The sequence below is a fragment of the Melospiza melodia genome, chromosome 15, assembly GCF_035770615.1.
Source record: "Melospiza melodia melodia isolate bMelMel2 chromosome 15, bMelMel2.pri, whole genome shotgun sequence".
In the NCBI taxonomy this organism is placed as follows: domain Eukaryota; kingdom Metazoa; phylum Chordata; class Aves; order Passeriformes; family Passerellidae; genus Melospiza; species Melospiza melodia.
In genome coordinates this window covers 5,579,716-5,594,637 of record NC_086208.1, presented here as the reverse complement: position 1 = coordinate 5,594,637, position 14,922 = coordinate 5,579,716, and the positions used below count along the sequence as shown (strand labels likewise).

The 14,922-nt window shown below is 42.6% G+C and overlaps 3 protein-coding genes across 12 annotated transcripts in view; 2 read left to right on the top strand and 1 right to left on the bottom strand.

Moving 5' to 3' along the window:
• Positions 1–4,568, top strand: part of USP3 (ubiquitin specific peptidase 3) — a 40,408-nt gene extending 35,840 nt beyond the window's left edge. For both annotated transcript variants that reach the window (XM_063169530.1, XM_063169531.1), the window contains exons 14-15: positions 111–178; positions 913–4,568. In XM_063169530.1, the coding sequence (XP_063025600.1) occupies positions 111–178; positions 913–1,078 (234 nt within the window). In that variant the 3' untranslated portion in view covers positions 1,079–4,568. The remainder of the gene's footprint in view (positions 1–110; positions 179–912) is intronic.
• Positions 4,569–6,078: 1,510 nt separating this feature from the next.
• FBXL22 (F-box and leucine rich repeat protein 22) lies at positions 6,079–11,268 on the top strand. Its single transcript, XM_063169532.1, has 2 exons — positions 6,079–6,805; positions 8,721–11,268. The coding sequence occupies exons 1-2, from the start codon at positions 6,471–6,473 to the stop codon at positions 9,064–9,066; spliced, it is 681 nt and encodes a 226-aa protein (XP_063025602.1). The 5' UTR covers positions 6,079–6,470; the 3' UTR covers positions 9,067–11,268.
• A 1,543-nt stretch (positions 11,269–12,811) lies between these two features.
• Positions 12,812–14,922, bottom strand: part of HERC1 (HECT and RLD domain containing E3 ubiquitin protein ligase family member 1) — a 99,051-nt gene continuing 96,940 nt past the window's right edge. For all 9 annotated transcript variants that reach the window (XM_063169520.1, XM_063169529.1, XM_063169526.1 and 6 more), the window contains exons 77-78: positions 14,323–14,628; positions 12,812–13,473 (exon numbers count right to left, since the gene is read on the bottom strand). In XM_063169520.1, coding sequence (XP_063025590.1) covers positions 13,288–13,473; positions 14,323–14,628 — 492 coding nt within the window. In that variant the 3' untranslated portion in view covers positions 12,812–13,287. The remainder of the gene's footprint in view (positions 13,474–14,322; positions 14,629–14,922) is intronic.

The following is a 14,922-nucleotide window of genomic DNA, read 5'->3' as shown; positions in this document are numbered from 1 at the left end:
GCAGACCTCCTGATGCCTCCTGCAAGAAATTTGTTCCATGGCATATGTCTTTATTACAAATTCCAGGGTGCTACTGATACTTGAAGAGTTTCTGTTTTTTCCTACCACAGCCTGAAAACAGTGGCCCAGAGAGCTGCCTGTATGACCTGGTGGCTGTGGTTGTGCATCACGGCTCAGGGTGAGTACATAGAGCCAGCCTGGCCTCCTGGCACAGACCTTCTCCCACTCAGGGACATGCAGACAGAATGAAGGGGTTTCTGTCCCACGGGCATGTATTTTAGCTGAGGGAAATAAGCCATAGTTTATAAGCTGGCAGGGAGCTAAGCTGAATTAATTTCAATAGATAGGCCTATGAATGCCCCCTGGCAGCCTTTGGGGTTAATGTGTGAGATTAAATGAAAAGAGTCTAGTGCCTCTACAAATAAAAAAGCCCTAAACCAAGAGGAGGAGTCAGGGAGCCTTCCAGGAATTAATGTCTCATTCTGAAATTCTTACTACAAACCAGGACTATTTTTTCCTGTTTTTATTCATGTTGGAAGGTACATTTGCCTTTATGTTAAAGAAGTGTATGAGCATGTGTATGGTGAAAGAGATCATCACCATTACCTTTCCTGCCACAGCAGTGAAGGCTCACAGGAACGCCCAGGGAAGGCACTGGGCATATTTTGAAGTAAAGTTACTAGAAGTCTTTTAACTTTCCCCAGCCCTGGACAGATCTGTTGAGAGTAACAGTAGAAGGGACAAGACAATGTGTTCTTGTAGAACTTTAAGAAGAATTTGGGCCCCACTGCTCAAAAAGAGAAGCATGTGCTGTGCAGGGCTGTGGGTACCTTCCTGCAGGCAGTCCCTCAGCCCCAGGAGCAGGTGCCTCAGTGAGTGTCCCTGACTGCTGTCCCTGTGCCTGCTCCACAGCGTTGGTTCCGGCCACTACACAGCGTACGCCGCGCACGAGGGCCGCTGGTTCCACTTCAACGACAGTACTGTAACCCTGACTGACGAGGAGACCGTGGGCAAGGCCAAGGCCTACATCCTCTTCTACGTGGAGCGCCAAGCCAAGCCTGGAGCAGAGAAACTTTAATACCTCCTTTGCATTCTTACTTATCAAGTCCACCGGACAAACATTTCCATTTTTCCATAAATACTTGATCCAAGACTTATTAATTTCATTGTGCACTTTGCAATTTCCTCTTGTGGGTTTTTGTTTTGTTGTGTCAATGGTAGCATTTGACTTACTGAACTTGGACACAAACTAACTTTTTTTTTAGTTATACCAGAAAACCTCAGCAGATTTTGATTTGCTGCTTTAGTTGCGATAACTCAATTTTTATATATATAGTTTCATGAAATAGTTATTTGACTTTTTTATATTAATGTTTTCAGTTCTCACTTTCTAAAGGCACATTTACATCAGAAAATCTCTGTCCTCCTTACAAGCAAGATAAATGTGCTTTTGATCATGAAAAGCAATACAACTTCATGCTGTTCGCAGTCCTATGATGTAGATATGACTTAATCTCTTTAAATTAACAAATTGTTTGCACGTACAACTGTTTCCCTCGTGCAAGAGACTCAAACAGTGACCTCTGACCAATCATCCTTTGTCTGCAGAAGAGAGGCAATATAACATCATTAAGTAGACCAGGTAATTGCTGCTATATTGGTGTATTCAGGCTGGTGACTTTCAGGAATCATTGTAAATAAACAGTTGGTTCAATTGTATCAATACTGCAATTTAATTACAGTACTGCTCAGATATGCTGCCTCCTACCCCCTGCAAATTTAAAACAATTATCTTTACCTGTCTAAATTACTTTGCCCTTTATGGTTTTAAACTGAACCTGAATTGCATTTGACATCTCTTGGTTTAGACTGTCATCCTGAAATTGGATCACTCACATGCTTGAAAACTGGGGAGACTTCCTGGCAGTAAATCCCAAGTAGAAGCCTGTAGTTCCTAGTGGGAATTGGCCCCAAGGGCTGGGGTTTGTGAGAACAGGTGTAGGTCTGCATGCAGCTCTGCTCCATGGCTACAGGTCACTTGCAAGCAGGAGGAGACAGATGGTGTTGCAGGTGCTTTGCATGAAATTGTTCTATCAGTTCAAGTGAAACTCAAGGAAGGATGCTCAGTCTCTCACAGCAGAGCCCTCACAGGGGAAGTGCTGGAGCAGGCTCAGAGAGCTCCTGTGGCATTTACACACTCGCCCAGGGTGGCATTTTTTTCAGTCTCTAGGTGACCACTGGAGTCATGGTGCAGTTTCTAAGACCTGGCTAGGTAACAGAGAAAGACTATGCTAAAAAAGCCCAAACCAGTTTCAGCTCTACTGCTGATGGTGGAAGTCAGCTACTGTGAAGAGAAAGGCAGACAGGAAAACCACTACTGCCAAAGCCAGGAATCTGACAGAAAACATGACATTTGAGAACTGTTGCATTTCAGATCTGTTCCCTCAGTCTCTCCTTTCTAGCTGGGTCTCTTGTACCAGGCAAGGAGCTGGATGCTCCTGAAAGCTCAGTAAGAGACGACAGCTGATGGAGAGTGCCACCACCAAACAGCAGCTCTTAGTTAACGAGGAAATGCAGTTGGGAGTCCTGTTTTAGTTGATGCCCCTGAAGGACACAGGTGGGGAGGCTGGAGTGGAGCCCAGAGCAGCCTGGGGCACAGGGAGGGCACAGCAGTGCCTTGCCCTGGGCTCCTGCTGGCTGTTCACAGGCCAGGACAAGGACAAATTGGAGTCAGGCATTTGGTACAGGGCCATTCTTGGGAGCTCTGTCACAGCAGCTTAAACCAGAAAAGGGAGAAATTGGCTTTATGCAAAGCTGCAGAAATGGTTGAGCGTAGCTGATGGGTTTTGAAGTGTGCACACAGGTTAAGACTACAGCGTTATTTGATCAGTGACATATTTATAAGGATGCTGTCTTTTACTTAAGTTGAACAGTAAATAGAACTTGTCATTTCTTTAAGTAGATAGTTTGTCACCTTCCCTTCCTTACAGGCAGGCAGTCTTCTAATCAACGAGAATAGGTTGCTGATACTTAGACAAGCAGAAAACAGAGCAGGTAAAGCACTGTACCACATTCCTGCCATTCCTGCTGCTCACAGGGAGCTGCACAGATGCCACCTCTAGCTGTGTTTTCTCTGCATGCTGCTTGGACCAGCTTTCTTTAGAATTTACCTTTGAGAATGCCAAGCTTAAAATACACGACTCTCTCTGGGCCAGCAGCAGTTTAACTTACAGTAGTCAGGTGTATGCAGTGTTCTTGCAAAACAGTGATGTAAATGTGCCTTTCTGTATTTTTAGAAATTTAAATTTGTAATCTTCAGCAACATTCACTTCTTTTAATCGACTTCTTCTTGTCAGCAGTTGTTTGGGTCAGAGTTATGCTCTGACTTGAGCATTTTCTCTCAGTCCCATGTGCTGTGTCCCACGCAGCTCCTGGGCAGTGGTGGCTCCAGCTCTGGGGAAACCATGCAATCACAGCAGGCTGTCCTTGCTTGCAGCAGGTGCTGCTCAGGACTCAGCCATATGCTTTGCTGGAACAAGTACATTGTAAATCCTTTCCTAATTTAATTTTCTCCCATTGCAAACTCAGATGGGCAGTATGAACAGTTTGTTGTGGCAACACAAGTATTTCTCTTCCTGGTGGAGAACTTTGCTTATCCACTGTATTCTATTCAGTGTGGTGTCGAAAAAAAAAGTAACTGAGCACTGAACCAGTAACATAATACTGCACCTGGCCTAGTATTACCTTTTTAACCTAGCTTGTATATCCTGTATTTATCTACTCGCTTGTGGGGGGGAATATCTCTTTCATTTAAGCCAAATGTTTTTTTCTACTTACTGCTCATCATAGTACACACTAGCTGGCAAGAAGTTTTTTTCTTGCTTGAGACTGCTCTGCAAGCAGCAACTGCTCTCTACAGTTCAAAGACTTTCATCTTTTTCACCAAAATGTGTCCAATCAAAGGTTGTCCTTTTGTTACTGATTGTTTAGCCACGTATACAACTGGAGCCAATATTTATGTCAATCAAAACAGCAAAATGTCCAGCTCCTAAATGTCAGTTTAAAAGTTTGAGACAGGAAGGGATAGTGGACTTGTATCAAAAACAGGAGGCCATTTATGATGAATTTACTAAATCAGTGGGAAGTGTAACACATGGTGTTAAATTCCCCCAGCAATGTTTCATTACTGATGTGTCTGTGTCTTACTGATGAGGTAATGGGCACCTTGACAGCTGATTCCAACGTGCTTTAGGATATTCTCAAGTACTGTAGTGCCATAGTTGTAATTGTTTACCATTAAAATCTTGTGTGTAATTTTCAGTGAGGATTACTGACTGTGCTCATCTTGTGTGTTTCTGGAGCATTTCCAGGATGAATGTGAATTATATCTCATCACATAGTGTGTTTATGGAAAATGTGCCATTAAAATGTCTCCTTTCCTTAGAAAATGAAACTCCTTGTCCTTCTACAGGCTTGCAGAACATTGGTGTATGTCCTCTGAACACAAATGGCAGAATACTGTACCTTGCTCTGGGAAAAACAAAATAAAGCAATTGCAGTGTTCCTAACTCTGTAACACCTCTCCCAAATTTAGCACCTAACCCCAAAGAGGACCTGCCATTCCATCTTAAATTCCTTGTCACCCAACTGCTGTTAATTTTTGTGTCAGATTGTGGTGTGTCCCCTCTGTCTGGCAAGAGTCCATCCTCACATCCTTGTAATTCAGCTTTGCTAGACTGTTGATTTGTTGTTAATTTGGGGGGTTTCTTAATTAGTATTTTTTTAAATAGTATTCCTGTATGTATAACTCTGAGAAGTCTCAACTGTTTAAGCCTGCTCAAAAACAAAGGTAAGTTCTTGAGCTTTGAAAATGCTAATATAACAATGAAGAACACCTGCAGGCACATCTTTTAAGCTGCTGTTTTCAGTAAACTGCATTACCTGGGATGTGAAATCTTGTCCCTTTTGTAGCATTGACCAGAGCTGTTTCTGACAGGGGGAGAGGGAAGAGCAATCTCCTTATCATTTCAAATATAAGATTAAATGACAAAGGATATAAAACCAAGACTAGCAATTGTTAAACACAGCTTACTGTATATAGTAGAAAGTTACTAACTAAAGAATGAAGCAGAAAGAATTGCCATTTCTCTGTGTATGCCGGCTGTGTTCAGACACATTACTCAAGCACCTCCTCAAGCTGTGACTGTTGCAGACTACAAACAAATTTCAGATCTTGTTTTTCAGAGTTGAATTTTAAACTGCATTCTTGGGATGTGAAGGAGGAGGTAAAATTGAGTCCCACTCAACCTTGTCCTGTATTAAAACACTCCTAATTAAAATGCCATAAAGTTTCCCAGCTACTATTTGTGTGCAGGCCACTTGAAAAACTCCCCCAGTGCTGTTTGCTGTAACTTTTTATGGATTTCTTGAATGTATTTATTCTCTTGTATTAACATCAGGCAGAAAGTTACTACGCATACCTTCATCTCAAGTGCTTTTGATTCACAAGCTGGAAAGTTAAAGGGATGCTTACTGCATTTAATTCCAACTTGCCCTTGCTGTAGCTTTATTTTTCTTCTAGGAACAACTTTCTGCTACACTTTCTCCAATTTCATATCTCCTTATTCCACCAAAGGGTGGGAAAAATATTTCTGTGGTAATGGAACTAAACCTACAAAACCACAACAGCCAAACTTGTAAAACTCGAGCCAGTAGAAGACATCTATTAAAAGCACAAGCCCACAAGGAACTAAACATAGGCTTGCTGTTGCCATGCATGGCTGCCTCTGTGTCATTGCCTCCCTCCTGCAGAAGGTGGGGACACAGCCAGCTTTGTTTATGGAATCACAGCTCTGCCTCAAATAACTGGGCAGGAAACTGTCCCTACCTCTGGGGCCTGTGAACTGAACTGCAGACCGTGTGTGTGCTTCAAGGCACCCAGAGACTGCTTCAGCTCCTTCTAAAAAACTTTATGAAAGTTCCATTATCCATGTAACAGTCCTTGAACACGAACCAAATGTGCAACCTCAGAAAAATCAATGAACTAACAGAGAGCCAAGTGTACTGTGCCAAACCAAAGTGGTGCTCAGCCAAATCTCCCAAATGGGAAGCACTGACAGAGATACACCCAGCAGCTGCAGCTGCAGCCCCACCCCACTGCAGTAACTCAGCACAAGAACTTTGCTAAACTCCAGCAGAGTCTACAAAGCAGGGGGGAAAATCCCTTTTAAGGAAGCATTTCACGACAGTCAAGTTGTACATGCCCATTCCATTCCCTTGGACGAAGGAAGCACAAGCTACATACATGGCTCTGTTCCTTTCCCTGTTCTGAGCTTCTGCACCAGTTGTTAGCCAAAAATAAACCCCATTCCACAACCATATATGTGCAACAGCCTCCTGGTGAGTGTGAACCCCCTCCAGCACTGCTGTTACTCCACCCGGCCAAGACACTCTGCCACTGCTGCTGGGCAATGCACATAACCCAGCTCAACCGGGAATGCCTTCTACATCTCTTCTCTTTTCTGGACAAAAACAGTAGGAAAAATCTGGCAAAAACATGTCACAAGTTACTAGAAGTGTTTCAGGATCCTTTACTGTGGTCTTTGTTGAACTTTCATTCTCCAGTGGAACTAAAGAAGGATAATTTTCTCCTGGGACCTGCTTTAAAACACTTATCCATCTGCTGGTATTCAGAGAGAGTCAAGGTGTGTAACATTGAGGACTGGATGAAAAACAGTTTCCAGAAAGACTTCTGTAAGAGGCATGAGAACACTGTCAGTGATTTTTTACTAGACGTTTGCAACAGGTACGTTCTGTGGGTGTGAGTGTGCAGTAACTGCCTTGAGATGAGTGAAGTCAGAGTTATTTCCAATACTCCATAACCCCTGCCTGAAATGGAGCATGAAGTACATGAGTGCTTTTCCTTTACAACTGTAGTGTAAGTTCATTTTACATAATAGTGTATACTTCCTTTAGATCTCCCTTAAGTCTATGTTTTCCTTCCTTTTTTTTTCCTAAGAATTCATTATTAATATGGGAAAGTGCATTCCTGCCTCTCACACTGCTGCTCAGCTGAACTACACCATTCTGGCAGTGTCGGGGGGGTGCCTGGAGCAGAGCCCAGCCCAGATTTCAAACACTGAACACACCTCATTACAACCAAGGTCAATTAACATGTCACTAAGTGTCAGCTTTAGTTCAGTCTGAAGTTCTGAAGTTTAAACTCCCAGCTGCTTCTAAACTGCAGTGAGGGAAGGGAAATGGCACCACAGAAAAGCAGCTCTGGGTGCACAGCTTTCCCTTCACAGCTCTGCTGCTGCAAGACAGCTCCGAGGAAGGAGCAGAGCAGTGACAGGAGGAGGCTCACAGGGCAGAGCTACTCCCTCTGTGTGTGGGGAACATCAGGGCTGGCTCGGTCCCAAAGCAGAGCCAAGGGGCTGTGGCAGTGCTTCCCTGACATGGTGCACCTGTGCCACAGCCCTCAGCTTTGAAACAACAACTGAAAAAATTATGGGATAGTGACAGGAGAGAGCCAGCAGCAGCGCAATCTCAAAACAAGGACTGAAAAACAGCTTCAAAACAAATTAAATTGCAAGTGCCAGATTTCAGAAGTAAATGTTCTAGAATAATTAGATAAAAATCTGAATTAAGGAGGAATCAGCATACCTGTGCCTAGAAAGGATAATACAAGGTCCTATCTATTTTTACTGCAACCCATTGAAAGCATTTCCAGTCAAAATTCCTAGCACTGTGTACAAAGAAAAATGCAAATTGAATATCCAGCTTTTCTTCCTGAGTTTAAAGTAGTTTTATTCTGTTCAAGGCTTTCTTGACTGCTGCCAACTTCTTCCTCCAACTGCACTTAACAGGAAAGAGTTTAAAAAAATTCTGTCCAGAGGCCTCACAAGAGCAACACTGACACAGACCTGTGTGTGATGCTCTGTTCAGCTGGGTGGATGCTGAATTGCTGCTGCCTGCAGAGGGGCTGAGCCAGGAGCAGACATGGCACATGATTGCAGTGCTGCACAGGGCCTGCTCAGCACAGCAGCTGCTCCTGCACAGCACCCACACCCCACTGGGGACAGCCCTTCCCTCTACTTCCCCAGGCCTACTCAAGCAGCAAGAAAAAGCTTTTTTCATTTGCTGCATCATTGTTTATAACAACAGAATTACCAGTTTCAGTGACTCAAAGAAAGTTTAAGAGCTGAGTGGGGTTTGAACATTGAACACTTTTTAGGAAGCGGCTGGCTTCAGGAAATCCAAGGAGATAAAACATATCTGCAATTCCTAAAACTTAAGAGTGGGAGTGCCTTACTTGCTCATGCTTAGCATGTCTGCACAGCAGTCTCTTCTCTCAGTTGTCCTCCACTTCATCCTGAAATTAATCTCCTCTCTGCTGGGTCTCCTCTGTCTGTGCCTGGAGAAGCACAGCACCATCCAACTCCTTAAGAAAAAATGATGGAGCCACAGCTTAAACAGGCCTCCACATGCCACTGTGCCAGCTGAGCTAGAGATGTTGCTACCAACAGAAAAAGCAAAGTAAGCTTTGCCTTAAGTTGAACATTAAGATCTACATGTACACTCACCTATTTGTGCCTCCTTGCCCCTCCTGATGAAGAGGAGGCATTTTTTCAGCCTTCATATTTATTCTTGATGTTATTTGCTTCTGCAAGCTCTATGATTTATTTATCCCATCTCACCTGTCACCATCCTGCTTTCAGATGTCCAAATCTGCTGTCTCTGACCCTCTCTGGATGTGGCCATGTTACAGATGACTGCATTTTGCAGCTTCTCAAGAACTGCCCGAACCTGAAGAGCCTCAAGCTGGAGAACTGTGTGCAAATCACTGACCACACCCTGGAGGCAGTGACCCTCCACGGAGCATCCCTGCGAACGCTCCACGTGGATTTCTGCCGCAATGTAACACAGGCTGGGCTAGAGAGAGTCAGGGAGAAGTGTCCTTCAGTGATGCTGAGAGCAGACAGAAGTGCTAACATGATCCCAGACAGCAAGCCAGGAAAAAAGCTGATGCTTGAAAAAGCATCAAGAAAATTGGTTCAGCTTTAAGGTGTGGGTATTTTACCTCACTGAGGTAGCAAAGAACTGTCGCTACTTCCACAGGTTCTGGTCAAGTCCAAACAAACTGTTGTTTTGTAAAGGGAAAAGACATGCATCTCCTCCTGGATGGGCTTCAGGAAATAACTGTTTGCTCTCTGTTGTTCCTTGAAACTGGGAAACCCTGCGTTGCTGTCACAAAATGCCAGATCTGCTGAAAACTGCAGTTCTGGTACCCTCGTGCTGCAGATGTCCTCACTCAGAAGAGGGAAGCAGCAGTGTGTTTATTGAGGCCAAATAATTTGATAGAGTTCAATCAATTTGATGAACTTTTAAGACAGTTTAACAGTAGTTTGACACAGTGCAGTAAGTCTGACAGCAAGGTTCACTGACTGCATGGAAGAAACACAGAGTGAACTGAGGCACACAGGGACCTGAGAACACAACATTAAGGAAGAGCCTCCCTCTGGGTCACGAGGTTCAAACTGGACCCTACACTTTCAAAACTCCTTATGTAATGGCAATAAAGCCACTGCAGAGAGAGCCTGAGTCACTGGAGGATTTTCACAAATTTTAGGACAAGAGTGATATACAAACTTCTGTTAAAGGGTATTACCTGACAGTCATTCCATCCACCAAGGAGGATAACCACTCCCTGAAACATCTTTCTAGCAAAAGCAGAGTACTGACCACCAGCACTTCCTTGGTGATTAACAGTGGCAGCTAATTTACCAGGCTTTTTTATTTAATGAGAGAAGCATGGATTCAAGGCACACAAAACACAGTTTGACCCTCTGCATGATGTACTTACATAAAAAAGATGCACCAAGTTATTTTTTAAAGCTGACTTTAAAGGAACTGCAATCTGAACAAGTGCTAATTCAGAGAACTAACTCACAAGAAAAGACAGTGACTAATAGCCTGTCTTTTAATACTAAATAAGGAACACAGTACAGACCAGCTGCATATAAATACCCATTTCTCACTGCAAAGTCCAGAACCAGAAGCTATTTTCATCCCAAAGCACAAGGCTGTCCCCTTCCTGCACGCTGCTCTGCTACCTGGAAGTGAAACTTTGTTTTACATACTTTTGATGCTGTGCCACCATCTACAAAATTTGACACCAAAGAGGCCTTTACAGCTCTCAACATAACTGAATATACTTACTTTGCCTTCTGATCCTGGTTAACTGATCCACAGATATACTTGGTATTCTCTAATCTGGCTGAGGTAAGAAATAAATCAGAGCATTACAGCAACTTAGTCAAACAACACTGCAATTCTAGAGAAATACTTCATCAGTATGAGCATCTGTAAGAAACACTCACCCAGAAAACCAATGAGGAAATGAAATTATTCCACCTTCATTACTTAGAGATATTTAACAGCATGACACTGTAAAAGTGGTATTTCATTAACTCCTTCCTAAAGTTCACGTAGGGTCCTTATGCACCACAAGGTAAGGAAGAAAACTGGAAGTGCAGACAAGGAGACACAGCAATCCTCACCCAGCACTGACAGCTATGAAAGGACATTGCTGAGCTGAACAAATTTACTGTGATGTGGAAATTGGGAAGCTGACACAACTTGTACCTTGGATACACTACAACAGCTCCACACACTGCTGACAAGCCAAAACAAGGCATGAACTTGTAGAGTCACTGCAGCAAGCAAAGGCCTCCTCATGCCACCAGCTCTCCCAGCACTCTGTGGTGAAAGACATCTCTGTAGTTGTAACAGGAACAGATTTGCAAGTAGCTACAAGATATGAAAGCACATTTGCATCTGTTTACATATTAAGCCTTTTTGCCAGTTTTCTACCAGGACTTGGTGGGGGGGTGGGGGGGAAGGGTACTTTGTGGGGTTTGTGGTTTGTTTGGTTTTTTAGTTTTCTTTTATAGAGCTAACAAGGGTCTTCAAACACTCTCCACTTGATTTCTTTCCCTATTTGTTTAACAATGCTTTAACTTATTACTTGGTTCTTCCCCTCCTTGAATGGGGCTATTTGTTCATGACATGGTAAAATCTGAACACTACTGTATTGATACATTTTTTTCAGCATCAATAATGAATTTTCTTACTTCACAATCCAATCTGAAAATAGAGTATAGAAAATGACAACATTTTACTTAGGGTATTATGGAAGGATGGAAACATGTCTACTGTTTTCTTTAGTTCCAAGCCATTAAAGTTCCATCAAGCACAAACCTTTAATCAACATCCCCTGTGATTTTATTGTAAACTGCTTCCAAAAAGATCTTAATTACCCAGAAAGCTAACAGCACAGTCCACATAAAACTGCCATTTTTAGGCACAGTTCTATTATTTCCTGAGCTGATTGAAACAGGCTGACAAATCAGTGCCACTAAGACACATCCATGAAGTGTAGAATGCAATAATACAGGACTTAGTACAGCTGTTTCCCCATTTATTTCAATACTGTATTTTTTACCTATTAAACCTACACGTTTAGGCCACGATGTGACTATACATCCTCACAACACAGCAACGGGACACCAATATCTCAGCCCAATTTGGAACCTAACAGACAATAAGGCAGGAAACCAAGTCTGCATGATTTCAGAGCTGTGAGACCCTCCTTCCCCCAACTCCTGATCCCCCTCAATTATTTCACTCTGCAGTGGTCTTTGATCACAGCTAGGCTTTTGCCTTTTTCAAAAGCCCACATACAGCCCTGAGAGAACTTCACCAGATAAAACCCAGATATGCAAATTTTCACAGCTTACCAAGCCCTCCCTCTGCGCAGTGCCAGCTGGCAGCAATACAGCAGCTCAGTCTTGGACAGCCAGGAAATTTCCCAATCAATCCTTGTTAATGTACAACAGACACATGAGAGAAAGTAACAGGAATTTCTACCCTACACTCCACACTCAGATGGACCAGTCTTGCCCCAGGTGAGAATGACACTAATAATAATTTTCACCAGCCCTCAGTTCCCACAGCATCTACCCAAGGAGCTGAGGGAGGAAGAAATGGAGCATAGGGGGAATGGGAGCAGAGCAGCTGTGACTCACCTAGGGACAGCCTCTCCCCTTCTCCCTCCCCAGGTACATCCTGCTCTGAACACCAAGCAGTGTTTGTAGCTTGACATCAGTGATGTCTTTCACAGTGACAACGGGCAATTACCAATTGTCCAGCACTTCCCTAAGGCACAGAGCAGAGATCTCCTTGTGCAGTACTGCTGTCCTAACCAAACAGGAACATCCATCACTGTGTCAGTCAAACCATGCTGATCACAATAGCTACAGCTGAGACAAAATGAGACCAAAGGCAGAACTAAAAATGTGAATAAAACTCACAACCTTGACTACTACCCTGTCCCTTCCATTTTAATTTTTGGGTACTCTGAGCAGGAATCAACTACATCAATGTGTCCATTTAAAATATTACTATTTTGCTCAAAATATTTAAAGTTTTCTGAATCAGGGTGGCAGCATGCTGTTATTGTCAACAAGTACTACGGAGGAGCAAACTGTTTAAACAAAAAGCAAGAAGGAAGCAAGCCCAGCATGAACTTGTATTGCAGCACGAGGAATGAACAGCAGTGCACCCAAGCAGCCAGGGCCTCAGGCCAGGAGAAGGCAGAGCATGGGGCTGCACAGCACAGTCCAGCAGGCTAAACATTTTAAGAGGCTTCAAATGTCACACCCTGTCTCAACACTGTAAGATTGTAATTTCCTGAGTCAAAATATAAAAGTATGAAGCCTGAGTAAGCCAACCACAGTTCACAAATGCATACAAGCAACCGAGTCTTGAATTTGCTTTATTTTTCTCTGCAGAAAGAACCCTGCACAGGCAATTCAAATTGAAACAAAATAAATATGTGAATATTCATGTAAAACTGTTCTGGCTAATGAACAATTATACACAATGTACAACTCTTCATGTTCACTGGGAGGGCTTACAAATGTACTATTTCCAACAAAAATGCACCAAAATGTCTCCATGCAAACTTATCAAAAGTGACCGAAAAAGGAGAAAAAACTTACCGATCATAGTTTTTTGTTTTGTTTTTTCTTTTTTACAATCACAAAAAAATAAAAACATCTAATTTTTTTGTTACATTTAGTGTAACTAAAGTGTGGCCACCATCTATTAAGATCTGGTTTTATGCTCCTAAAACATCTATGGTTACTGTAAAATTATGTCAACGATGAATTGGACTTAGGGCACTATTTGTAGTAAAAGGAAGATGATTTTGTTCACAGAATGTTAATAATCTGTGTCTGAGCCCTCTGCATTGTCCACATTCCGGGAGAGCATGTAATTGTCCATGTCTATAGACCTGCAATTATTGATTGCATAGCGCAAACGCTCTGCCATGATTACTTGACTGGAGTAGGGTGGGAGCCTCAGTTGAAAGAAACAAGTCTGTGAGGTAGGCAAGCTGTCGTAAGGCTGTGGAAACGGATAAAAGGTGGGACACTGGTAAGTTGTGAATCAAGTTAAAAATGCAACAATATCCCCATTTCATTGCTCCTTGCCTCTACCAATCTCACATTCTATCTCAAATTCCTTTTAAGAAGCAGACTGACCTCCCTTGTTTACAGCATTTGTTCCACCCTTAAGTATGTCCAAAACCACTGTAGCACCTACTCTGCAAGTAACACAACCCACTACTGAATTCAGCCTTTTGAAAAGTTGATCACACTGCTGTTTAGAAGCCCACTGCTAAATACCAAACAATGTTCAAATTACATACCCTAGCGTGCCTTAGCATTAGGCAATCTGAGAGACACCCAACCAAATATGACAAAAAAAACCCTGTTAGCTGAGATTTTTGTCAAGCTTTTTGTTCATGTTGTTCACAGAGAATGCGCTTTCACTGCACAAAACCCCAATGAATGCATCCTGTATGTAAAACTATACACTGTAAACTCATTGCAGTGGTTTTAAAACATTAAGAGTTCACTAGTGGTATGTTGCTACTTACACAAAATTGAAAACAGAAAGAAAATTACTAAATGAAAAGAGATTGGAACAGTTAAAGTAGACAAAGGTTTGTTTCTTGTCTTTATGTCCAATCACCAGTTCTACCAATTAAATTAAGATGCAATTCATGCAGCCTGTGTCCTACACAACCAAAATGTCTGAGTTTATTAACTTAGAGCATATCCCATTCCATACTTTTTCTGTAAATTTACAGTTATGGAAATTGTCTCCTTGTGCCAAAGCACAGACTACACTTGAGAGGAAACAGTAATAATAATGATAATAATAATAATAATAGAAACACCAGTGTCTTACCCTATCAACCTTCATTATTTGGAATCGCTGAGAGATATCAGCTGTGTTGGCTGGCAGTCGAGATCTTCCTGACACAAACCTCATGAAAAGGACTCTCTCCTCATTTGAAAATTCTTCCAGGGTGTGCCAGAACCACTGCACCAGCTGATGCTGCTCATCAACTTCTCTGTATCGCACAACCTTCTTCAGAACCTCAACTGATATTTCTGGCATTCCACAGACCATCTGCTCCAACTGCTTGGCAGTCAGAAGTGAAAGCAAAGGGACGGGAACAATCCAAGACATTCCTTCCCTGACAGCAGCCACCTAATGGCCAAAAACGGGAGAGACATTTGAAGTGCAACTGTGGGATCTCTGCCACTTCCTGGACTATCCAAACACAAAAGTAACTTCAGCTGAGAAATGGCATTGAGAGACAAAATTACCAATGTCTTCTAAACAGAGCCTCCCACACACACAGCCCCTGCAAGGACTGTATTTTTTCTCAAAATTCTAGAGAATATTACAGATATTTTTCATTGTAATTGCACATTAAAGAACGTGTTCTGATCCAACACTGAACTATTTAAAAAAATTACAACAACAAATAATGATGGCTAA

What these genes read in the sequence shown, in the direction of transcription:
- FBXL22 (XM_063169532.1), top strand. Translation starts at nt 6,471, where the DNA reads ATGCACATAACCCAGCTCAACCGGGAATGCCTTCTACATCTCTTCTCT. An exon ending in TTACTAGACGTTTGCAACAG is followed by an intron (nt 6,806 to 8,720) that starts GTACGTTCTGTG and finishes TCCTGCTTTCAG; the next exon opens with ATGTCCAAATCTGCTGTCTC.